The 22854-nt window shown below is 43.9% G+C and overlaps 2 protein-coding genes and 1 long non-coding RNA gene across 3 annotated transcripts; 2 read left to right on the forward strand and 1 right to left on the reverse strand.

Annotated features, from left to right (window-relative positions):
* Positions 1-1367: 1367 nt before the first annotated feature.
* kdm2ab (lysine (K)-specific demethylase 2Ab) lies at positions 1368-13691 on the forward strand. The gene is made up of 23 exons (XM_084352376.1): positions 1368-1734; positions 2183-2223; positions 3661-3799; positions 4025-4103; positions 4262-4308; positions 4799-4977; positions 5131-5237; positions 5391-5484; positions 5650-5803; positions 5914-6029; positions 6835-6961; positions 7075-7349; positions 7443-7520; positions 7781-8041; positions 8221-8349; positions 8458-8541; positions 8671-8895; positions 9117-9146; positions 9305-10359; positions 11229-11392; positions 11528-11674; positions 11763-11978; positions 12076-13691. The coding sequence occupies exons 2-23, from the start codon at positions 2188-2190 to the stop codon at positions 12255-12257; spliced, it is 3924 nt and encodes a 1307-aa protein (XP_084208502.1). The 5' UTR covers positions 1368-1734; positions 2183-2187; the 3' UTR covers positions 12258-13691.
* Positions 13420-13782, reverse strand: LOC311256971. Its single transcript, XR_014622545.1, has 2 exons — positions 13698-13782; positions 13420-13522 (listed from the first exon to the last, which is right to left on the reverse strand). It is a non-coding gene; the product is annotated as an uncharacterized lncRNA (long non-coding RNA).
* Positions 13783-13911: 129 nt separating this feature from the next.
* Positions 13912-22785, forward strand: ankrd13d (ankyrin repeat domain 13 family, member D). Its single transcript, XM_084352377.1, has 17 exons — positions 13912-14760; positions 14925-15060; positions 15154-15278; positions 15610-15655; positions 16695-16838; positions 16951-17140; positions 17246-17312; positions 17419-17500; positions 17785-17846; positions 17940-18070; positions 18194-18351; positions 19037-19150; positions 19339-19511; positions 19780-19859; positions 20228-20461; positions 22250-22309; positions 22441-22785. The coding sequence occupies exons 1-17, from the start codon at positions 14674-14676 to the stop codon at positions 22520-22522; spliced, it is 1971 nt and encodes a 656-aa protein (XP_084208503.1). The 5' UTR covers positions 13912-14673; the 3' UTR covers positions 22523-22785.
* Positions 22786-22854: the final 69 nt, after the last annotated feature.

The following is a 22854-nucleotide window of genomic DNA, read 5'->3' on the forward strand; positions in this document are numbered from 1 at the left end:
GTGAGGAGATAACTGATGTAATAAATATACAAATACAAATCAATAACTCATTAATGTGATTTATAAATCATGTTAGGAAAGCTAAATGCATTAACAAAGACCAGTATATACACAACTGTGCATATTGCATACAGGCAGTATATTGATTTTTTGTTTTGTTTTTATTATTTATCATTCACTTTACCTTTGGACTGTTGATCTGCATTTGAATTTCTCCTGTCTGGGATTAATAAAGTAAACCTCTAGCCCTAAATAAAGTTATGTTTTGCTGTGCTTTTGTGCAAAAAATGCTTCATGCATATTGTGAAAATGACATAATACAAACAAATATGTATAATCACTGTTGTATCAACCATAAAAAATCAACCATAAAAACTGTGTAAAAGTAAAGATATCATGTTAAGATATCTGCTAAAGGTGAAAGTCACCCATACCAATACTTAGGAAAAGTCTGAAAGTAGGCTATCTTATGTTAAAAGTGCCTAAGTATCAAAAGTAACTTGCTGTTAAGTATCAAAAGTACAAGTAAAAGTAAATTACCCATACAGTGAATTTACATGTGTTCGGTATATACTGTATGGATCGACCAACAATTGATCAAAATAAAGTCATCTTAAATTGTGCTACATGATGCACCATGCAGTCTGCAAAGTAATTAGTAACTAAAGTTAGCAAATAAATAAAGTGAAGTAAAAAGTATAATATTTGCCTCCAAAACATTGTGGATTGGATGTATACAGTAGCAGAAAATGGAAATGTATACTATTATATTTATCATCTATATGAGCATAATAACACCTTTTTTATCTGATTCCTTTTTTATTGTGTCACCTTCTAATCATGTATGTTATTCTGTTTTTATCTTATGTGTTTTTATATATATTATCCTATCTTATATGTTTTATTCTATGTTTTTATATATGTTGCTATCTTCTAAGTTTTATTTGTATTTTATTGTATCATATACAATTCTGTCATGGATGGTGTTTACTTTTTATTTTTATGTTGATGCACATTGAGTCCATGCCTGTCTTATGAAATGTGCTACATAAATAAACTTGACTTGACCCATGTATTGATACAGAAAACAGCAGTTACTGTAGAAATATAGGAATAACACAACAAGGTACGGTCTATATTAATACACTGTGCTGCCATATTGGCCCTGATGATTATAATGTGTGAATACTTTATTAATAGCTATCCAATGACACAGACAGTCATGTGTTTCTGTTCTTGCTCCTGTACTTCAGCAACATAAAGCAGGATGATGCAGTGGAGCGTGCTGCATACAGGATCTGCATGTTTTAATAACACTACTGCAATTAGCACCGTCGAAGAAGAAAGCTTCCGGCGTCGACCCGGAGCAGACGAACCGAGCACACCTGCGTATTAACATATTATAATCGTGTTTAAATAGCACACGCCGTATCCAGTGAGAGGAGCTGTATGCTAATTCCTCGGAGCAGTGGAGTAAATAGGGGGGTGGGTCATGAGCTTTTTTTTTTTTTTTTTTTTTTTTTTCGTTTTGCGTGTATGTGTGTGTTTTTTGACCAGCTGAAAATGGCGGCTCGGAGCGTCGAATCGTCCTAACTTTATCGCACAATAATAAACATAACGATATACACAGCTGTTATCGCGTAACATGGGGAGAAACTTCACGGAGAGGCCTCGGACGCTCTAGTTTGCGAAGCAACTTTGACCACTACGGTTGAAAGGAGTTATAACGCAGAGGTAATGATAAAGAAGCTTAGAACTGCCGTATAGAGGCTAATGTCAGCTAGCTAGCAAGCTAGCGTCAACGTTAGCCGACGACTTATGAAAGGGATTGTCAACTGAGCAGTGCACGTTAGCCGATAACGACAGCGAAATAGCGTCAGCTGACAGACACATTGGTTAGAGGTGTTCCGATGAAAAGGTAGTTGCTCTAGTCGGGAATTGTCTTCATAGACTGACGCGAGTTCAACGTAAATGTTTTGTGTTGCTAACCTTAGCTCGCTGGCTAAAGCAACACTGTTGGCTAGCGCTAGCAGGGCTATCTAGTTAGCTCGGCTCGACTCATAGAGAGGGGGGTGTATTACTGTCCGGTAGGGTGTATAAACACACTGAAACACTACAACACCGACTGGATATTTAATCGATGTAACTTAACGCTGCTCCCGAAACTTTGTTTGTCTTCTAGAGATTATGGAGGATCCTCATACACGGTACAGCAAACGCCTGGTGAGTAACTAACTGTGTTAGCTCTCCTGAACACCTGTTTTATGTTTACAATGCGAGTGTTTTGCTCAAGGTGTGTTCGTGTGAAGCTAGACCCCTTTTTAAAACCCCACGATGCATTATGTATTATGTCATTTTGTGTTTGACTTGAGTGGTCCACTCTCCTTTGGCACATTGTGTCATGGCAGTGGTCCTCCTCCTGTTGTGTCTGGCACCCTGATAAGGGTAATGAACTTGTCCAAACACTCTGGGTTCACGAGTGAGTCAAGTTCACTGTCTAACCTGTGACAGCATTTGTGCTGTGACCTTGTTTCACCTCCTTGCAGTCGTGTCCCCTTGCTGTAAAATAATTAACACACTGCTTTCTGACACTGTGTTCTCTGGGATAGAAATATTATTAATAGTGGTGGTTTAATTTGTATTGATAGCTAAATATATAATAGTGTTGTTTTTTTTTATGACATTGTTGATTGGCTTTGGAAAGCATGTCTTGGTGTATTTGTTGAACACACCATAACTTAATAAAGGCCCCCAATAAATCTTTGCATAATTGTAATACATTAACTCCCTTTGTCATTTTTATGACTTTATATTAAAACATCAGCCTGGGTTTCTCTCATGTTACTGAATTGTTTTCAGCTGCAAATAAATATGTACTGTGCAGCCCTCAGTTATGAAAGTGAGGAGCATCAGAGTTTAAGTAATGCCACATTTGTGGTAAAAGGATGGGGGTAGGGAGGTCTGAGAGCAGGGGGTGTTGTGCCTGATCCATCTGTCTAGCCAAGCAGTTCTGCATAGGATGAATGGCAGGAGGGGAGGAAAAGGAGGGGGCAGTGTGTGGAAGATTAACCCCGGCTATTGTAATGCTGTATTGTTTGGTTCCCACATGAACTGATTTGGTAGTTGGCTGACTGATGATCAGCTTGGAATGATTTATAGTGATTTTATCCTTGACTTGGGGAAAGGTTTGTCACATATTGCCATTTTGGTCCTTTTAACACTGACATATGGGTGTCACCTCATGTCTTGGCAATGAGACTGCAGTCAATACATTTTTTTAAATATTGGGCAGTGTTGCATTTTTGGATGTATGTTGATTTTTGTTGTCACTCAGCAGCTGATTTTTTGTTTTATACCTTAAAAAGTATTGATGTGATACTTTGAGGCTTTGACTAAGCGCCCACTGCTCAGAATTTACAGCTTTTATATTTTTCTTCCCAAGCACGTCCCCCATTTTTTTCCAGCCCTGTTATGGTAGTTTTTACCGATATGATCTTGACAGGCTGCTGTAACTCATCTTTGTCAAATATCTTCAGAGCAGTAAGACTTATGTATTTGTCGCTGCCAGTTAATTCCTGTCCTCTTTCTGTGGCTCACTACAAACGATACTGTTCATCTTGTCTAATGTAAAGGTTAACATAAGCCTTCTTTCCTCCTCAGCGTACGGGTACGCGGCGCCGCTACCAGGACGATGGCATCTCAGATGACGAGATCGAAGGGAAACGAACGTTCGATCTGGACGAAAAGTTGCAGTGCGCCAGGTTTAACTCTGACTTGATCAAACACATGGAGGGTAAAGGTGAGAGGAGATCTTTGAAGTATAATTTCAAGGAAACCGTAGCTGGACACCTCTAATGCTGTTTAACATAATTAAGGCCAGCTGTGTGTTCTGTGCACTGTGTTGCTTGATACTGGAAATTCTTAACATTGTGTTGATCGAATAAACGTGTCTTTGCCTGTTCATACTAGTTAATGTAACTTTTCTTTTGATGACTGTGTCTCTGTCTGCATGTCTCCCTCATAGATTTCACATTTGAATACATCCAGAGAGAAGGGCTCAGGGACCCCATTGTCTTTGAGACAGGGGATGGCCTTGGCATACAGTAAGTCACAATCTTTAATTGTTACATCACAGATTAGTCTTTTTTTTTTTTAGTTTATGTTGAGATATAGTCTAGCTTAGTTTTCAGTTCAAGGAATAAATCTTATTGACGGTACGTCTGGAGGAAAAAAAACTCAAGGATTTCTCTCTCTGTTGCAGAATGCCAGACCCTGATTTCAGCGTGAGTGATGTCAAGTTGTTTGTTGGTAAGTTCCTGTTTTATGCCCTTTCAGAGTAAATGCCTTTTGCTTGTAGAGGTAGATAAATCAGCCAAGCCAATATATTGGATGACATTGCTTTATTGCATATATATAGGTGTGTGTGTATATGCTGGCAGATAACTAACAGGAAATTGCAGGAGGGATATAACTAAACTAGGTCTGATTTTGTAAAAATTTTTTCGACTGTACAATTTCATGCTCAGTCTGTATCTCAAGATAAAATTTAAAGGATCTATACATATTGTTTGTTGATAATATAAGTTAATATTCAAAACAACTATTAAACTCATAACTATTGATTGGCTTAAAAAAAATCCAGGATTGGTTGTGCTGTAGTCACTTGGTATTTTAATCAGAAATAATGGGTATCACACTCAAAAAGTATGAAGTATATTTTAGCTAGTTAGATTTACAATGAATTTGGTTTTAATTACAGTGGCCTCACTTGTTTAACCCCCCTTTAATTCTTTCGCAGGTAGTCGCCGTATCGTAGATGTGATGGATGTGAACACCCAGAAGGGAATCGAGATGTCAATGGCTCAGTGGCGGCGCTACTATGAGACGCCGGCGTCAGAACGAGAAAAGCTCTACAACGTCATCAGCCTGGAGTTCAGCCACACCAGGCTGGAGAATCTGGTCAAACGACCATCTTCGGTGAGAATTCACTCAGTTCCACGCCTCAGGGTTTTACAACAGCTGCCGCTTTGATTGGCTTTGTCACAGTGGTAACCTTTTTGCTACATACAGAAAGCGTTATGAAAAACAATCCGTTTGGATTCATTCAATTTTCTTTTTTTAACTATCCAGGTGGACCTTATTGACTGGGTGGACAACATGTGGCCCCGACATCTCAAGGAGAGACAGAGAGACTCCACTAATGCCATAATAGACATGCATTATCCCAAAGTACAGAAGTAAGTAAACCAAACATATATGTTTATTGTTTTATAATTAAGATGCACTTCTGATTCAATTAAGTTCAAAGTCTCTCAATGCCTGGTTGACGTTGAACATGTTATCCTGTTTTTATTTAAAATCCACATTGTGTTTTCTGTCCTGTCTCTCAGGTACTGTCTCATGAGTGTGCAGGGCTGCTTCACAGATTTCCACATTGACTTTGGAGGCACTTCAGTCTGGTACCACATCCTGCGAGGAGGAAAGGTCAGTCTGTCACACAACACGATGACCATAGATTTTAAGCTTTTGATGCCTGTAGTCACTCGGTAGAAAAGTTTTATTTGCGATGAGAGACAACCATTTTTTTCCACCATGCTGCCAGAATAAAGGTGAATGTAATCGTGGGCTAACGCTTCGTCTTGCTTCCAGGTGTTCTGGCTGATTCCACCCACACCACAGAACCTGGAGATGTACGAGAACTGGGTTTTATCAGGAAAGCAGGGAGACATCTTCTTGGGTGACAAGTGTCATGACTGCCAGAGGATAGAGCTCAAGCAGGGCAACACCTTCATAATCCCATCAGGTTTGCTACTATAATACGGCCGTGACACGTAGAGGCCTGTTGTATACACAGAAACATACACTGTCTGTACCAAGACATGCCTCCAGCGTCCTGTGTCTTGTGTGTTGTAGGGTGGATTCATGCCGTGTACACCCCAGAGGACACGTTGGTGTTTGGGGGGAATTTCCTCCACAGCTTTAACATCCCCATGCAGCTCAACATCTACAGCATTGAGGATCGCACACGGGTGAGCAGCACCTCGCATCACTGTAGACTTCTTACTGCTGTTTTATATATAACTGTCCTCTTGACACACATTGATGATTGCTTTAGATTCTGTGATTATGCAAGGCGTGATTCAGAGTCTTATTCTGTGGAATTACTCATCATAGGAAAACTGTGGTGAGAGAATCATGTCTCAACAATGTCACTTTAATTATAAGAATTTTTAACCGATATCCAAACTCGCGTTTGCCGGGTAGCACAGACACCAGCGCTCTGTCGTAAATTTAAAAGCTGTAACTTTTATGTTAGGTAACATATGAGCAGAGATTTGCAACGGCACAAAAAAGTGAATAGTAGTTCATTTGACTACTTGGCTACTTCTATGGTGCCTTATGCTGTAGATTACAAGGCTCAATCTTCCATTTTATCTAGCTCTTGTGACAATTTTCTTACTGAATGAATGTAGAAGAAACACTGTATCCACCTCCTTAAATTATCTTTCAGACTCTGTAGGGTGAAACACTGTTTAAACACTAATCTATGCTGTAAAAAACAGGTGCAGATGGTGCGAATCTCGCTGCAAAGATTAAAATTTTCTCGAGCTGTGGTGGCAATGTTCTTACTGCGTTGGTCCACCACTCCTGAAAGGATGTGGAGAAGTGCTCATTGCTCAGCTGTACAAGCTGCAGCCACACAACATTTCCTCCACAACTTTCTAAGCAGAGATTGTGACAAATGCTTCTCATAAAGAGGAACTGCACAAGAGCAGAAAATATGCATTTATGTTTGCATATTTTCCCTGATCTCTTTCGGTCCTCCTCCTCTAGGTGCCACCAAAGTTCCGTTACCCGTTCTACTATGAGATGTGCTGGTACGTCCTGGAGAGATACCTCTACTGTCTCACCAACATCTCCCACCTCACTGCTGAGTTCCAAAAATACTCTCTGGGCATAGGTAAGGACAGAAGAACACAAGAAAACATGGCCGTCCTCAAACCCTGTTTTCCCACACAGATACAATCCAATCTCTGGCATGAACTTCAACCAACTGCTCCTCTCTCTTTTCAGGACTGACCCCGGCTGACCTCGAAACCAATGATAACACCGGGAATGGCACCTCCAATGGAGTCGAAAGCGACACTGAAAAAGTGAAGATCGAATTTAAGGATGTAGAAATCAAAGAGGAAGAGGCAGCTCATGTTACAGCACCTCAGCATGTGCTGACTACCTTTGAGCTGGAGGGACTGTGGAACCTCTTGGGGAAGCTGGAGGAGCTGCCGGCCCACAAAAAGTGTGTCCCTGCAGGCATCGGGAACCCCACAGCCCTGCTCGAAGACATGAGGGTGGGTGTCAACTTAGGCTCCCTGCACATTGGCTACACTTAATTCAAAGTACAGATATACTGAGTATTTTATCTTACTGCTCGACTTGTCCAGGCTGTTCTGAAGGAGCACGCCGATGATATACCCAAGCTGTCCTACACTGGAGAGCCCATTGTGAAGTGGCCCGAAAGAGTAAGTAGAGAATTAATATTTTACAAACTTCCTTCCGGTAACTTCTGAGGATTTGTTTGTGAACAGATATTTACAACTACTGCTTCAGTTAGTTTTAACTCTCACTTTTTTAATGTATAATTCATGTTAAAAAACTCTCACACTCAGTCTTAGACGGATAAAATAGATTTTACTTAAAATATATTGTTTATTTCTTCACATTATTAGTGTAATTCTCACCAACTTTTTCTTTGCCTTTCCTGCTGATGTCCCTGATGCAGCCAGCATGGTACCAGCCCCCAGCTCCCCCTCCCCCCGTCATTTACCGTCCTCGCTTGGGTCCCACCCACCACAAGCCTCTTGGCCAGAGGCGCACCAAACGCTCCTCCATCTCAGCCCTGAGGCGCAGACGGGTGAGGTGCAAGCGCTGTGCCGCCTGCTGCAGGAAGGAGTGCGGCAACTGCCACTACTGCCAAGACATGAGGAAGTTTGGTGGGCCTGGACGCATGAAGAAGAGCTGTATTATGAGACAGTGTCTCGCTGTGAGTCATCATACCATCATTGTCTTAGTGTGTGTGGAACAACATAATGCTGCCCATCTGAACTTATAACTGTTGTATACTCGGAGAAAGATTTAGGCTGCTAACTCAAAATTGTGTTGAATTACTGAAGTCAAACGTAATCTTGTTATATAGTCTGAAACATTTATTTTTTCCTGCAGCCTGCCCTGCCGAACACGGCGCGATGTACCATATGTGGAGAAGGGGAATCGGATGAATCAGATCCGAGCACTCACTCGCTCATGGAGTGCTCCGTCTGCTCGCAGATCGCCCATCGTCAATGCATTAAGGTAATCATCTTCTGACATAGTGAAGTCAATACATTCATACATTATCCAATGATTGCATGGTTTGTTTTGCTGCCCACAAATCGGCTTCTCTGCTGTTCTCTGCTTCAGGAACCTGGTGAAGGGAAGATCAACAAAGATTTACCCAGCTGCTGGGAATGTCCCAAATGTTACCAAGGCAAAGATTCATCAGAGGTACCAACACACACTTCTCACCTCTGTATCTTGAGAATTGCCATATTATATATGTTGATCCTCATATTAACAATGACACCCCTCTTTTTCAACCCCACCCACCATCCTTCCCCATCTTTTCCACACCAGTCCTCCAGCGATGAAGAAAGTGAAGAATCAGAGGGCTCCACCTCCTTGCCACTGTCCAAACTTGCGTACCGGGAAGGCATTGGTGTCGGTGAAGGGGTGAGACGAGGGAAACGAAGCAGGCCCACACCCCGACCCACAGTGCCGCCACCTTCTCAGAAACTGCTACTGCAGCATCAGCAGAACCGCAAGCGAGCAAGTGCACTGGAGCTCAGACTTAAGAAGAGGGTAAGGTGTAGATCTTAGATGGCTTTAAATGTGTTTTATGAAATCTACACAGATCTTTTAAAATCTAAGCGTTACCTTGATGAAACATCTCGGTCTCCCTGAAACTGGTCTGGCAGATGCTACAAATATGATAATGGCACTTCCTCAGACTTAAAATAGTAGAAAAAATCTGTCTGTATTTGACATCTATCTCATTCAAACCCCCATTCTGTTTATTGCAGATAAAACTGGAGCGCAGCAAACTCTTAACGGTAAGCAAACCACTTATTTCTGCAGTGATTCTATATTGCATTGTATTAATACTACAGCACACATGTAGCATTATAGTAGGAGGTAGTTTCATCCAAACAACAAATGAAACATGCATTATCTTGTTCTCATCTGCTGTCCTTTTTGCCCTTCCCTCTAGAAACAGTCGTCTCTGGATCGTTCTCCCAGGCTGCTGGGCTCCAGGTTGCTGTCCCGGCTACGCTCTCCAACCAGCAGACTATCTCAGGGCAGAGGCCGCAGCTCCACCTGGGCCAGTGGCTCCTCTTACCACGGCTCTCCAGGAGGCACTGGGTCCTTCCAGCAGCAGCAGCAGCAGCAGTCTTCCCACGGTCTGGTGCTTGAGCCCAAGGGAGAGCCCCGCAGAGGGAGGGGAAGAGGGGTGAGGCTGCGGGGAGGCGGAGCAGGAAGAGGAATCAGAAGTTGTAGAAGCCATGGAGAGATGGAAGAGGAGAGTGAGGACAGCAGCAGCAGCAGCACAAGCAGCAGCAGCGACGATGACGACGAGGAGGAGGAAGAGGAGAGGGGACAGAACAATGGGAGGGGACTGGATAAGGAGAACCAGCCACAGTCGAGGAGAGGAGGACGGGCAGCCAAAGAAAGAGAAGAGGAAGGGGGTGAGGTGGCCAACCAAAACGGTGCAGAGGAGGAGGACGAGGAGGAGATGGAGCAGGACAGTCAAACTGGGGGGAAAGATGTCTCCTATCTTAAAGTGACACTTCAAAAGCCAACCAGGGCCAAGCGGGACCCGACAGCAATTGTCCCCAAATTAGAGGCTGTCGCCCCTCAAACTGCCACTTCCACAATACACAACCAGACCAGAGCCCTCGTCAGACCCCCCATTAGAAATCGTGGCCCGTGTCCCGATCAGCAATCCAATAGGCACACATCACCACACACTCGCAGTGGACTCACAATCACTCGTACCTCTCACCCAGAGAGGCCCGAGGCCTCTAAAATAGCAAAGCCGAGCAGGCCCGCTAAACTGAGCAATGGCGCCTCCTCTTCTTCAACGTCTGAGCTTCCTCATCTCCGCATCCCTCTGTCCGCCCTGCAGGAGGGAGGGAGCGAGGCGGACAGGGAGAACGGTGGGAGTGGGCCGGGCTGCGAGAGGGAGGTGTGGGTGTCTGTCTTCCGCTACTTAAGTCGAGCAGATCTCTGCGTCTGCATGGCTGTCTGCAAGAACTGGTACAAATGGTAAGATGAGAACGTTGAGTTGATTAACTTTATTAGGAGACAAATCTCTGATCAAACCTTTTCATTTGCATATTATTTCTATTGCTCCTAATGGAAATATTCAAATGTTTGTCACTTTCTCCAGTTTAAATGACAGAGTGCAGCTTTTGCACACCTTAAAATCGACAGGTGCGTAGGAGAAGACCGAGGGCCGACAAGATCAGGAAAAAAAACTCCTGCACCTTGTCCACTTCATTTGCAATTAAGTTTAATGACAACGTTTCGGTACTTAGACTTTCATCAGGTTATCTTCCGTTAAAATGTCAAATATCACAGCTGTTTAACATCACTTTGATAACAATTAAAAGTTTTTCTGCTCTCTGGAGCTGGTGTGTGAATCCTGCTGAAGATTGTTTGTGAAAGAGAAAGTGGAGAGAGACATCAGTCTGTAACAACGCTGCACTTTGTGTAGTTCAACAGAGACACAGGGTGGGGAGTGGCTGATCACCTCAATTAAAGAATCCCCCAATTAAACTCAATCGTTGTGAATCAAGGCTACAGCTGTTAATTGAACGGTCAGATACGATTAATTAACACGTGATATATTGCGCTCAGCTCATTTAATGTGTAGCTGCAGAGTGTGAACATGAACTAGCCGGCTGCAACAAACTAATGCGTCTGCCTTCTCTGTAAACGGACGATAATAAGACATCTGTCAGTTGTTATTGACAGATGACTTTATTTCCTTTTAAACATGGATACGTGGATTTAAATCTTGTTGTATTTCAAACTCATTAGTGTTTATCCATGTATAGTGTCGTGTAGTGTCTTTGGGAGACAACTCTTCGGATGGATGTGCTCATCCCGAGTGTGTGTGTGCTTGTTTGCAGGTGCTTAGACAAACGGCTTTGGGCATGTATTGACCTGAGCATCAAACGCACCATCACTCCTCAGGCCCTAACAGGCATCATAAAGAGACAGCCGGTCACGCTCGATCTCTCCTGGACCAACATCTCCAAAAAGCAGCTGAACTGGCTTGTTGGACGCCTGCCTGGTATATAAACACACACACACACACATATACACACAAGGCCAGGGTTTTTAAGTGAAATCTGAATTAGTCTCATCTCCACCAAAAGTTTGTCCTCCTTCACGTCCGTTAAACACAAAGCTTCCCTTGGTTTTTCAGGGCTGAAGGATCTGATGGTGTCAGGTTGTTCCTGGTCATCTATTTCAGCTCTCTGCTCCTCTGGCTGCCCTCTCCTCCGTTCTCTGGACCTGCGGTATGCAGACGGGGTCAAAGACTCTCAGATCAGGGATCTCGTCACTCCTCCAGGTGAGGACAGAGCAGCTTCGGCGGCTACAGATAGATGCCGTTATCACTGTTACGTCAATCATCATCATCGTCTCTCTTTTCGTTTCAGGCTGTGACAATCGCAGTCAGTTGCGGACCATGCAGTGTTTGCGACTAGCAGGCCTGGACATCAGCGACTCCACTCTGCGCCTGGTGATCCGTCACATGCCCCACTTAACAAAACTGGACCTCTCCCACTGCAACAGCCTCACCGACCACTCCATCAACCTGCTGACTGCAGTGGGCTCGTCCACCCGAAACACGCTCACAGAACTCAACCTGGGAGGTGAGAGACTGATCACACAAAACACACACAGACACACACGTTGCATTAGTGTTATTTTACCAGTACTGAAGCGTCTGTTTACCTGTTTCTCCTCCAGGCTGCAGTAAACTGACAGACGCGTGTCTAAAGTATCTCCGCCGCCTCTCCTGCATCTCACTGCTCGACCTGCGAGGCTGCAAAGGCGTCTCCCGCAAAGCCTGCGAGGCTCTCATCTCCGAGCTGTCGGTCAACATGCTCTACTGCCTATCAGATGAAAAACTGATCCAGAGGATATCCTAAGCACCCGCCGCCTCCTCTGGCGGCAGAGGTGAATTTTTTTTTTGGGTGCAAAGACAAGAGAGCTGATCCGGATGTGAAACTGTGTGACACAAAGGACTCAGACTGGCAGGGAAGTTCACATGCACGTGTAACACATACAAGGAGGGGTGGGGTCTAAACTGGGACTCACGTAACTGGTGTTGGTGAAAGGGGTTCTCATATACATTTTTTTTTTTCCAGTGTACCTAAAATGAGACTCAGGAGCTTTTTTCTGTTGTTCTTTTGGGAAATAATTTTGTGTGGAAAGAGCAAAAATATCTTTGTTTTTTTGTTAATTGCCAGAAGTGGGAGAACGGGCAATTAATTAGCTGTATCCTGCACATCCTTCGGATAACCGAGCGCTCAGCTCCTCTGTGGACAGACACCAGTCTTGACTCCGATCCTGCCTTGAGAAGGTGATCAGCAAAGACTTTTTGAGTTTCATGACGGGGGGTTAAAAACGGCTTCGTCCTGTTCGGCAGATCCCCATAAAGTCTTATTTATCAAATGGATAATTTTCACTCATTTGATTCCGGCTACATTTGGGTGCTCCAGTTATTTTTATTTTTTTGACACACAAGAGAGCGGACGTTAAGTTGATGGTTTATGCTTTATGCACATCTATGCTTGAGTTGTTTTTTTTTAAAAGGTGACCGGTCTTTCACATCACAGCTTGTAAAGTGGGTGACAGGAACGGCCTTGTGTTCACCAGTCTTATGTTCAGCTTAATAAAGCACTTTTGTGCGGCAGTAGTCCAGTGTTATAAGCATACGTGGACGTGGAGTGGATGTGGTATAAAAGGGTAAAAAAAATAAAGACAGTGTGAGAGGCAATCGACGAGACCTCACCCCAGCGGGAGGGCAGGTTGTAGTAAGTGCGTGGACGTGGGTAAGCCGAGGGTTCAGGTGTCAGATAAATGGTGCATCGTCAAACAACCGCTAGACTTCAGGTGCTATTATTTCCAAACTTGCTTTGTTTTTGTACAGAGACGACATTTAGAGCAAAAGTGTTAATATTCTAGATGAAACTGCTCCCCCGCCCCTCTTTGATACACTTATCTTTTTCTTTCCATGGATGAAAAATGTGAGTATCTACTTTTCACTGAATTTCATGACCTTGTCCAATACAACGTAGAGATGTATGATTTATTTTTTTGGGCGGAGGTGTTGCTCATTTCTTTGTTCAAGTGTAGTGGTTCAATATCAGAAGGTCTCCTCGCAGACTGGATCTCCTCCTGGCCATACCCCCTTCAAAATGAATATAAGTATATAAATATATACTTTTGTGTAAATGTGTTTTTTTCCTCTTTTCGAGTATCAAAACGGGAATCCTGTAGCATTGTAATTATTTTCAGAAGCCTTTTTCACGTTATGTTATTTGTGTTATTTTTCAAGAAAAATAAAAAAATTAAAAACACTTCACTGCTCAGATGTCTCTTCGATCTGTACAGCAGGATCACATCTCATGTCAGCTCCTCCCTGGCTCCACCCAGCCTCTCTCCATAACCTGGAAATAAAGCGACAACTAAAATAAATAAATAAATAAATAAAGAAGTAACGCTGCTGCAGCTGCTGTTGTTGTGCTCCCTCGTTACACAGCTGAGTTTTCCACAGGAAACATTTGTCAGATCTGGGTTTCATGATCGTTAGCCGGGGGCAGGGCAGGAGAAGTGAAGTGCTCTCGGCTGCAGCTGTCATCAACATCTATCGGCTCCTGCCCAACTCGACTGACCTGGATGTGAAACCGGAATAAAGGCCGTTTCTTCTGGCTTTATTTCTGACGGACCGGAGCATCCCTGCGATATAAACAGGGGACGCTGGCAGCAGCGGCGGGGTAGCTAGCGCTAGCTAAACTCCAGCCGGCGATTTCACCCCTCATTTTTGTATTTCTCCTGAACACACCCATGGTGAAAAAAATGACCGGACTTGGAAGATACATCCTCGCCCTGCTAAATTAGCTTCCTCGCATTGTGACTAATGGAAAACGGGAGCAGGAAACAATGTTGTTATTAGCCACTTAGCTAACATTAGCTCAGCTAGCCGTTAGTTAACGTTAACTAGCTACAACAAATTAGTGGGCTGAGTTAGCCGGGCTAACTCAGCCCACTAATTTAAATAGGTACGCACGATATTTTGGTTTGTCTGCTGCCTAGCGTCAACCACCTGGAGAGATTTGTGAAGTGACAGTTTTGTTTTTCCAGCGACACACTTTTCTTTCTTTTCTTTTCTTTCCTTTATTTTAGCGTTTACCCATTTTTCTGCTAGCTAGCTTAACCAGCTGTGCCGACCACCGCTGAAGTACCCGCTGTGGTGTCACTGCGATTTGTTGGCTGCAGCAGTCGTTTTTTTTTAAACAAACATAGCTTTACTCCCGTTTAACTGACGAGCGGACGACAACCATGGCTCAAGACGAAGCGTTTCCTCTGCACCTCCTGGTGTGGAACAATCAGTATCTGGAGCTGGATCGAGAGCTGCAGAAGAGCGAGGTGAGTGAGGAGGTTTTTCATCTCGCAGCTGGATGGAGGATGATGGGGTGTCTGTTTTTTTGTGTGTGTGTGTTTTGTTTTTTTCCCTCTTTTTTTTACAGATGCGTTTGTTAGGTCGCACACTGCATTGCGCTGATGCTGCTCGTGTGTTTGCTTCCTTGCAGCAGGATGTGGAGCGCCTGGATCCGAGGGGGCGCACCCCGCTGGAGCTGGCTGTGTGTCTGGGCCACCTGGAGTCCACCCGGGTGCTGCTCAGGCACTCCTCAGACCCAACACACTGCACCACGCAGGGCTGGACCAGTGAGTGCTCTGCTGGGTCTTCTCAAAGCTTCACAAAAGGGGGGGGGATGAGAAGCACCCACTGTCTTTATTAACTGTGGATGTGTGTTTCAGTCTTGCAGGAGGCGGTGAGCACCGGGGACCCTGAGCTGGTTCAGCTGGTGCTTCAGTACAGAGACTTCAAACGTGCCACAGAGAGACTGGCAGGCATCCCAGAGCTGCTCAGCAAACTAAGACAGGTACGACTGCTGCTCAGCCAGCCGTCTGACTCAAAAACTTTAAGCCTCCAGGTCTTAAATTCCACCTGTCAAGCCAGAGCAACACGCCCCGGCCCTCAGCCACGCCTCAAAGCTTCGGTAAACATTTGCTGCAGGATTTCTCTGAGCTGGGGATGAAGTTTAAAAGTGCTGTGTCAACACGTCTCGTTCGTCACGGTCACTGTGTGCTCCCAACATGTTCACACGCTTGATTGAATCACAAACATGAAAACATGGTGCATCTCACTGGAAGACCTTTTTTTTTTTTTAGCTTTTGTCATAAGTAATAAAAAGTTTCCCTGGTCTCCTCCAGGCGCGGGACTTCTACGTGGAGATGAAGTGGGAGTTCACCAGCTGGGGTGAGTGTGTTTTGGTGGATGTGTCGTCACAGAGGTCAGTTTCAGCACCAGGCTGGTTGGACAGCTCCCCGGGGAGCAGCTGTCGCTCAGCACACTCTGACAGATACGAATGTTTACGCCTGTTAGTTTGATCAAAATATGACCCGCTACCAGCCACCAGGACTCCGCCTGAAGTGTAATGTGGTTTCCTGTGTTTCCTGTCTAATCTTCAGGATACGCTCACGCAAACAGTTGATTATGTTTTACAGCTTAAACCGGCTGTGTAATCACCAACCAGTATTTAAAGTACATTAAACATCCTCACATATGTAATCTCAAACCCATAATGCTTCTTAATGTGTCCTCTTTACATTAACTAATATATACATATAATGACTAAGTGGGTAAAGACGAGTATTAGAGCAGGTAGAGTGTTCAGACAATGACATCACTTTACTGTAATGCAGCCTTTAAAGCCAGGAGAAGACGACACTTACGCCATATCAGGATATAACAATAACCATTAACCTGAAACGATATAGAAACTGAAAGCTGAACCTAATGGTTATTTCCACTGTTTGTCTAAAAACTGTCAGAAAATGGTGAAAAATGTGTCTTGTTTTGTCCACAGACCAAAGATTTTCAGTTTACTGTCTTGGAGGAGTAAAGAAACCAGGAAACATTTACATTGAAGAAGCTTGTTGACATTTTTCTTCTTAGATAATTACTCAAACCACTTTATCATTTATTCAAACAGTTGGAGATTCATTTCACAGTTTACAACTAATGGTTTGATTGTTGCTGCATGTCGTCTCATCTCTCTTCCCCCCTGTTTCCTGTCATTCTCCTATCAAAATAAAGCCAAAAAGGCCACAAATAAATCCTAAAAATAAAAGAAAAAAAGCATTATATCCAGTTTTATTTAACAAGATATGGCGAGAAAGTTGACAGAAAAAACATTTAATCTTCGCTGCCCTTTGGCCACTCCCTGTTTGGTTTCCTCTTTCTCTTTGCCTCTTTGTTTCTTGCCTCTTAACCTCTTCCTCACTCTTCCTCTCAGTGCCCTTGGTGTCGAAGGTGTGTCCCAGTGATGTTTACCGGGTGTGGAAGAGCGGCTCGTGCCTCCGCGTGGACACCACCCTCCTGGGCTTCGAACACATGACCTGGCTGAAAGGACGACGCAGCTACATCTTCAAGGGCGGAGGTGTGTGTGCCCGACTAGAAAGACTTCAAAAACATCTCACTCTGAGCCGTTCTCTGATATCAACAGTTGCTTTGTCTGCCTTTCCTTTTCACCTGTGTGCTCCTCCTCCCAGACGACGGGGCCGTAGTGATGGAGGTGGACCACGAGAAGCAGGTGGTGTACACAGAGCCGCTCGTGTTGTCTCCCCGTGACGCGCCTTCCCTCCTGGCGGCCATGCAGCCGTCGCAGGAGAACACGGCCCAGAGACTCACGTCGCCCATCGTCTCAACGCACCTCAACACACGCAACATTGCCTTCGAACGGTAAACGAGCGAAATCGTCGAGATCTTTGTTTTTGTTTCGTTTGTTCCTGCGAGCCGCGTGCAGATATCTGCCTCTGCTTTACTTTCATCTCTTCGCTTGTTCAGGAACAAGTCAGGAATCTGGGGCTGGCGCTCCGAGAAGAGTGAAGTAGTCAGCGGGTATGAAGCCAAGGTGAGCGACCGCCGAGCCAACCTAGTTCAGATGGTTTTAGATCTGTGTCAGAGATAGACCAGGAGACATTCAAGAGTGTTTTTCCTTTGTGCGTCATCGTGTTCAGGTTTACAGTGCCACCAATGTGGAGCTGGTGACTCGGTCAAGGACGGAGCATCTATCAGACCAGGACAAGTCGAGGAGCAAAGGTGAACACACACACACACACACACACACACACACACACACACACTAAGGCCTTTTCCTGCACTTAAAACTACAGTGGTGAGGAGGAAATGTCATTTGTCCAGAAAATCAGCCTGAGCCTCCTTAAATGTAAGATTAAGCTGTGAGATATGAGATCTAGATGTACAGTTATCTTCTCCTCGGTGCATTATCATATTATTGATGCTCCAGATGTATCCCCTGCCGTCCTAATAGGGCAAAAAATAGACGATGATGATGATGATGTCCCAACATTATTCCTGCACAGGCTCAAAGACTCCTCTGCAGTCCTTCCTGGGGATTGCCGAACAACACACAGCTCACAATGGGGTAAGAGTCTCCGCAGAGTCACATCCGCCCACACCACCCGCAGCTTTCTTTGATGAGCTTCGGCACTTATAGCTCCCTCTGTGTTTCCGACAGAGTAACGTGTCCCAGTGTGCCAGTCCTCACAACCCCACGGCCATCACAGCTGAGGAGTACTTCAACCCGGAGTTCAACTTGAACGGCCGAGACATCGGACGTCCTGTCGAGCTGACGAGCAAAGTCCAGAAGTACGATGCAGATGTGGAAACAAATGGCGTTAACATTCACCACTTAACGATTTCTTTATGGAGCAGTTTGCTTAGAACGGCAGTTTATACATCTTGTCTCCATGTCTCTGTCTGTTTCTCCAGGTTTAAAGCGACTCTGTGGCTCAGTGAGAGTCACCCTCTGTCTCTGGCCGAGCAGGTGACACCCATCATCGACCTCATGGCCATCTCCAACGCCCACTTTGCCAAGCTGCGTGACTTCATCACCCTGCGCCTGCCGCCAGGCTTCCCTGTCAAGATAGGTGGGTATGAGAGGTCGCAGCGCCTGCGCCATTTCCTGTAGCTAGATGGATGTCTCGAGTTAATTAAACCGGTTCAAGCCCACGTGTCGAGAATCAGCGCAATAACAATAACAGTACAAACAATTAACACAACGTACAGAGTACCAGATGCAGGCCTTTTTATACGTGCCTCATGCTTTTTGTGTGTGCAGCCAGTCCACACACACACAGGTGAAGAAACTCAAGCTGTTGTTGTAAAGTATCCCTCTGCCATATAGTGACTGCTCTTTTTGTGTTATTGAAGTTTATTCATTTAAAGCAGACAGCGTTCAGCTCTGTTTGATGCACCGTACCAGATTGTAGCTTCAAGCTAATTCACATCTGTAGTCCCTCGGCAGGTCGTAGCAGAGAATCAGCGCAATAACAATAACAGTACAAACAATTAACACAACGTACAGAGTTCGACTGAGAAGAACATAAGACATCCAGCACAAACAAACTGTCTGATAAAAGAAAGTTAGAAGGAAGTCTAAATCAAGACTTAATAGTCTAACAATGACTGAAAAGTTTAATTGAATCATAGTTTTTTGAGAATCGTGACGTTCCTCTTCTCACAGTATGTTTTCATTCTCACCGCCCACTCGTGTGACAGAGATAATCAGCCGTTTAAATCTTTTTTTAATCAGAAACTCTGTCTGTCCTCCAGAAATTCCCCTGTTTCACGTGCTGAACGCCAGAGTGACGTTCAGTAACTTGTGTGGCTGCGACGAGCCGGTCAGCTCTGTGACGGTTCACAAACCAGAGAGCTCCGAGGAAGCTGGTGACTGCTGACTCTCACACACACACACACACACACACACACACACACACACACACACACACACACACACACACACACACACACACACACTAGTTATAGACTCAATAAAAGGACAATAAAGGGCGTGCAGGCAGGTGAAGCTGTTCCCATAACAGAGCACAGTAATGCTGTAACTCGTCTTCACCCAGGTCAGTCTGTCCATCCCTTCCACTGCGAGGTGGACCCTTCAGTGTTCGAGCCGCCGGCAGACTACACCACCCTCGGTCCAGGCCGCAGCGAGCCGATGAGGGATGAGGATGACAACCTGCTGCAGTTTGCTATCCAGCAGAGCCTGCTGGACGCCGGCACAGAGAGCGACCAGGTCAGAGTAAACCTGATTCTTCCCTTTTTTATCCTACTCGTCATCTTTTTACAGTTTCACACCTCTTTTAATTTATTGGCAGCTTCGTTACATATTTCACCAGGCGTGGTCTGTTTGTCGCTGATGTTAAAGCTATTTTTGGTTCTTTTTCGCTCTTCATCCCTAAACTTTTTAAAATTTTCGCAGCTAATGTTAGTTTTTTCTCGTAGTGTCTCCATTCTCCTACATCTAAAACCAGCTGCAACACTTAATGTGCGTTTTTTTTTAGGTGACCATCTGGGAGGCCTTGACCAACAGCCGTCCGTTGCCCCAGAGTCCGCTGTACGAGGAGGACTCTCAGCTGGAGAGGTGAGCTGACCTTTAGGCTTTAATCTCTCTTGTTTCTGATTTTTTTTCTACGCCTTGTCTTTCAAGTTTCTAGTTTGAGGCCATCCAGACACCTTAGTTTATCCTTGCATGGCTTTGAGGAGAATAAATGAAGTTTAGTATTTGCAGCTGTGACTGTAAAACCCTCTTGAATCTTAACTCTTGCTTATTCCTAATTCTTCGCTATTCAGGCAAACCTGTGGCTCGTGAAGTAATTTAATTAAACATCTCTAAATAGAGTTCAGTGATTAGCTTTTCCGCTCCGCCTTCTCCTGGGACCAGCAGCTCCCAGTCATCCTGTAATGAAGCGGTTTAAGTCTTAATATCCTTATTTCTTTCTCTTTTTTCAGGGCGATCCAGGAGTCCCTGTCCATCTCGCTGGCCACCAGAGAGGGAGAGGACACGGCCGACCCCAGCCAGCCCTCCTCCGTCTCTCCGTTGGACACCTCCGCCAACTCCCCGCTCTCCTACAGCGCGGTGACCGACCCGAGGTTGTCGGGACACTTTGGTGTGGCCTCGAGTTTCGACGAGCAGCTGCGCATCGCCATGGAGCTGTCGTGCCGGGAGCAGGAGGAGATGAGCAGGTGAGGCGGGAGGGATACAAAGAGGAGGTTATCTAACAAGAGAAAGACAAAGCTGACCTTTTTTTGAATCAACTTGAGTTTGTCGTTGCTGCTCATCAACTAAACCTCGTTTGAGTGACCCAGAGGTGTTTTTAACGCCATATATATAAAAAAATGATGCCAATATTATTGTGAACAGTTTTTGAAATGCCAGATTTCTGTTTGCCGTTTCAACTGACCTGCATGTCTTTGTGCTGTGGGAGGAAACTCACACTCCCGCACCACCGTGCTTCCTTGGCGTGAGAGATGGAAAATTGTAGAAGAGTAAACCTTTTTTTTTTTTTTTCTTCATGGAATGTATTCAAAAGCAGTTTTGAGTGGATCGCATTGTGTAGGCTTTAGAAAACGTAGGCCGCCTGCTCGTTCCCAGCTGTTCTCCACATTCTCCCTCTATTCCTCTTCTTTATAGATATATTTTATATTTCAAGCTGAGTGTGAACACGCAGGGAGTGCCGCAGTCTGCTCTTCCATTTCAAACTCGACAGATGACATCTGCGACACAGTCGGCGTCAAAATCTCCAAACACCAAAATCTGAGAAGGGAACCTCTTAGTTGTCATCTGTCCCATCTCGTTAGTCAGATTTATTTATGAAGTTTTGGAAAAACTCAAAACATGAAATTTAAAAACAGAAGGCACTGCTAATTTTTAAGTTCCCTCGACTTTTAGGAAGTCAAATCGTAAACTTTTCGGGCTGCACGGTATCAGCATCGAAGACATGTAATGTGAAGTAAGGCAAATTCACTCAACACTTCCTGCTACAACTGTCCGCTGCTCGATACAAAAGGAAAACTTGCACAGTTTTCATTTTATTCTGTCTGATATTACATAATTTACTTTTACTACGTTTTTAGGGTTCTTGGTTACATGGAGATTGTTTTTTGTAAGTGACATGTAGGCTCTGCATGCACAGCGAGCCACCAATCACAATCAGTCTTGATCAATTTATCAAAAATGTAATGTTGTAATATTGAGATATTTAGTATTTACAGGGAATTCTGCCCCAAATCTACGACCTTTTCCTGAAAAAAAAATACCTGCAGGGAACCCAGCATTTTTCTAATCAAAACTGTTCTTGTGTGTCTGTTTATCTTATTTACTGAAACAAAGATACTTTCTCCAAAGCATTGATGCTACCATATAACCTTACTTAATACTAGAGTAACATTAAAAGAGAGACATTAACATGACCTCAGTACTAGGGCTAGGTAGATATGCTTATCCCCTGATTTGATAGGCTACTATCATAACACCTGGATGCTTTTTGTTTTCCTTTTTAACACCAGACGATGGGAAAAAGTTGAATCGTACACTTCTGGAGATGGTCTTTATTTCATATTCATATTATTTATACATTATTATTACTATTAATAATAAATAAAAGAGTTAGGATACAGATTTAGTCATGTCTAGCTCTGCATTTCATGGTAATGTGTGATACGCAAAGTGTTTCCAGACTTTGGATCCCTGCAGATCTCAGACCATTCACCATTTTTTGCCTCCTCACACGCTTTGTTTTTCTTGAAACTGATATGACGTCTAGGAACATTTATAGATTACAACAAATGCATTTTGCCACCTGCTGGATAAAAGCGGAGACTTCAGGATTGAAAAAAATTGGTTTCAAAAAAACAGAAAGAATCACAACACTTGTGTGAATTGATTTTCTTTCCCAACACTTAAAAAAAAAAAGCGTCATATTTTCCTGGAAGTCGTCATTTTAATTATAATCATCATCGTTTGTGTTTCAGGCAGCAGAAGGAGGAAGAGGAGGAGCTGGAGAGGATCCTGCAGCTGTCACTCACCGAGAAGTAATGTCACAACAGCAATGGAGCGGCGGTCTTCATTGGGGGAACGACCCTCTTAATTTATTCTGTTTTATTTTTTAAATCCTGAGATGTTAAGTTATTACAGATATTTTATTTGTCTTTCTCACACGAAGGCTGCTACGACAGAGTGATGCGGACCAGAATATAAGAAGTGTGAGTGAGGCAGGTGGGAGGAGGGAGAAACAGGTACTCTGAGACACACTACAGTGAAGGAGGAGACAAAAAGGGAGAGAGTCTTTGTTTTTCTTTTTTATTGAATATTTTTCACAGTCTTGCTGTCTTTTATTGAGTGATGAATGATCCTTAAACTTTAAACCTATAACATGATCCTTGATAATGGTGACAAATATGAAAATACAATCTTAACGGAATAACTTATAAAAACATGATTATAACATTTGAAACATTTATGTTGACTTACTCCTACGTGTGAAGAATAAAGAATAATGATCATCCTGGTTGTGGTTTTTTATTGAATGCTTTGAAACAGAAGAAACACATTTTGTATTTTACAGTTCGATCAAAAA

The sequence above is a fragment of the Pagrus pagrus genome (genome assembly GCF_965226575.1).
Source record: "Pagrus pagrus genome assembly, chromosome: 5".
In the NCBI taxonomy this organism is placed as follows: domain Eukaryota; kingdom Metazoa; phylum Chordata; class Actinopteri; order Spariformes; family Sparidae; genus Pagrus; species Pagrus pagrus.

Excerpts from the sequence above, each read along its gene's own strand:
- kdm2ab (XM_084352376.1), top strand. The coding sequence starts at position 2,188 with ATGGAGGATCCTCATACACGGTACAGCAAACGCCTG. Across the intron at positions 4,104-4,261 it reads GGGGATGGCCTTGGCATACA|AATGCCAGACCCTGATTTCA; the intron begins GTAAGTCACAAT and ends TCTCTGTTGCAG. Across the intron at positions 6,030-6,834 it reads GCATTGAGGATCGCACACGG|GTGCCACCAAAGTTCCGTTA; the intron begins GTGAGCAGCACC and ends CTCCTCCTCTAG.
- ankrd13d (XM_084352377.1), top strand. The coding sequence starts at position 14,674 with ATGGCTCAAGACGAAGCGTTTCCTCTGCACCTCCTGGTGTGGAACAAT. Across the intron at positions 17,501-17,784 it reads GGACAAGTCGAGGAGCAAAG|GCTCAAAGACTCCTCTGCAG; the intron begins GTGAACACACAC and ends ATTCCTGCACAG. Across the intron at positions 18,352-19,036 it reads AGGCTTCCCTGTCAAGATAG|AAATTCCCCTGTTTCACGTG; the intron begins GTGGGTATGAGA and ends TCTGTCCTCCAG.